The sequence below is a fragment of the Nematolebias whitei genome, chromosome 1, assembly GCF_014905685.2.
Source record: "Nematolebias whitei isolate Nwh7 chromosome 1, NemWhi1, whole genome shotgun sequence".
NCBI lineage: Eukaryota > Metazoa > Chordata > Actinopteri > Cyprinodontiformes > Rivulidae > Nematolebias > Nematolebias whitei.
The window spans coordinates 47,216,313-47,218,750 of NC_056498.1; the positions used below are offsets into that span (position 1 = coordinate 47,216,313).

Here is a 2,438-nt window from a genome sequence, read left to right on the forward strand (position 1 = left end):
TTTTCAAATTGTACTCACAACATGCACGGGCAGACAGACCGTACTTCCATCTTCCCCTTTTCGCTCACAGGTGACAAAGATTGAACAATTATAATTAACATTTTACATCCTACATAATCCAATGAAGTCAAATATTCATACAGGGGTTTCTTTTTCAACATTTATTTTGCAAATACAGTCTGAGTACCTGCAAAACTTCTTAATGTTGGTCCAGTAGAAAACAAGAAAAATACAAACATTTAATACCTTTTTCTGAATTCTGTTCAGCTGTATGAATTTTGAAACTTCTTGTAGGCTGGTAATTCCACAATATTATGTATTTTAGTTGTGTATAAATATCCCCCAAAAAGTCTTGTTTTTCTAAAGAATAGTTAAAAAACTGGCATCAATTTCTACATAAAAAAGGGATTAGATGACTATAAAATGTACAGTTTTTAAAATTTTAACTTAATATTCACATTCATATATAAAACTTACAAAACATCCATTTTTCCAAATCACCTAAAAAAAATTATGCTGAAAGATTATTTTAAATTACCATACATTTAAATGGATTATTTTCATGTTTTCAGCATTATTAATGCAATCATTTCTACTATAATTTTTATTTTCAATTGATTTTTAAAGTACACAAGTCAATAAATTAACATGCTACCAGAGTCCCTGAAAGTCAAAACTTAGCTGTTATAGAAAGAGTGTATTTTGTGTGTATCAAAGTGTTTGTGAGGACACATCGTCCGTTAACGAACCTGCTTCAAATGTTAAAGCGGAGGAGGTGGGGTTGTTTTAGAGTCCATACAAAAAATAATTCATTGTAAATATATAATATTTTTTATACATATTTGAATATATTTACAAATATAACCAGCTTTATACATTATAATGTGTAGTCTTTCTCTTGAATAAATGAAGAAACGTGAGAAATAATCGGCATATTTTATGTCCTCCTATTCCTGTTTTGTTAGTCAAAGTCTCCGTCTGGGAGACTAGTTCCTATTTTTTAGTTCCTAGTTCCTTTCTTTAAGTTCGTATGGGTCCATACATTCCTCCAGGAGCAAACAACAGTCTTGTAGCTGCAGATCACCAAACGGAGAACACTGTTGAACTTCTGGGTCAAGAAGATGAGAACTAAATGATGAGGGAAAGAAGCTGCATGTTTATATGAGAGGAGGAGGAGGAGGAGGAGGAGGAGGCGCACCCCACAGGACTCATTCAGTCAGTATAAAATAGCTTCTGTAAGGTTCCTGTCCTCTCCTGTCAGACTTCACGTGCAGATGAGTGTGGCAGCAACCCTGTCCTGTCTGGGTCCATTAGTCCACCAGGAGCCAGACAAACAGGAAGTCCAGGGGGCGGGGCTTCAGGGAAGGCGTCTGTTGCCACGCGTGTTCAAGGTCGCCGAGGTTGGTCCGCGTCAAAGTGGCGCGAGGAGGATGGGCGCAGGCTCATCTTTTGACGTTGCCGTTAATGTGCTGGTACTCGGGGAGGCAGGGCTCTTCCGGTAAGAGGTCGTGGGAAAACACCGAGTCGTCACCGGAGGAGCAGGAGCTCCGAGTGTCCAGGAAGCTGGGGGAATACTGTTCCGTCGGGGCGCAGAGGTCCAGGTACTCCTGTAGACACGAGACAGACCAGACAGGAGGGTGGCGTTAGCAAATCTACACTCAGACTAAAACTACTAGAGATATATGCAGTTTGACAAACTGTGCTGAAAATGAGTTGAAAGCAAAATGCTCTTTAAATACTAAAGTAGCAACATGCTAACCAAAAATAGCAAAACACCAACTAAAAGTAACGGTAGTAAAAAGCTTGACAAAAGATGAGGTTAAAAACACTGTTAAAGGCTAAAAGGTTAAAATTGCTAATTAAAAACAACAATAACAAAAACAAAGTTAAAAGCTGAAAAAGCTAGCTAAAAGTAGAAGAATCTTAGCTTTTTACTACGATTAGCGTTTGTAAAATCGCCATGCAAGAGTTATCTTTAGTAGATTTAGCAGTATTATCTTAAGTAGAATTAGCATTAGCAAGATTAGCTTAATTAGAATGAACATTAGCATTAGCAGTATTATCTTAAGTAGAATTAGCATTAGCAAGATTAGCTTAATTAGAATGAACATTAGCAATAGGCTATTATTTTTAGTAGAATTAGCATTAGCAAGATTAGCTTAATTAGAATGAACATTAGCAGAAGGCTATTATTTTTAGTAGATTTAGCATTAGCAGTATTATCTTAAGTAGAATTAGCATTAGCAAGATTAGCTTAATTAGAATTAACATTAGCAGTAGGCTATTATTTTTAGTAGAATTTGCATTAGCAAGATTAGCTTAATTAGAATGAACATTAGCAGTAGGCTATTATTTTTAGTAGAATTAGCATTAGCAGTATTAGCTTAATAAAATTAGCATTAGCAGTATTATCGTAAGTAGAATTAGCATTAGCAAGA

At 35.8% G+C, this 2,438-nt stretch overlaps 1 protein-coding gene across 2 annotated transcripts in view; it reads right to left on the reverse strand.

Annotated features, from left to right (window-relative positions):
- Positions 1 to 163: 163 nt before the first annotated feature.
- fgfr2 (fibroblast growth factor receptor 2) overlaps positions 164 to 2,438 on the reverse strand; it is a gene marked incomplete at its 5' end in the record, with an annotated part of 51,846 nt that continues 49,571 nt past the window's right edge. For both annotated transcript variants that reach the window (XM_037678003.1, XM_037678010.1), the window contains 1 exon segment: positions 164 to 1,607. In XM_037678003.1, coding sequence (XP_037533931.1) covers positions 1,443 to 1,607 — 165 coding nt within the window.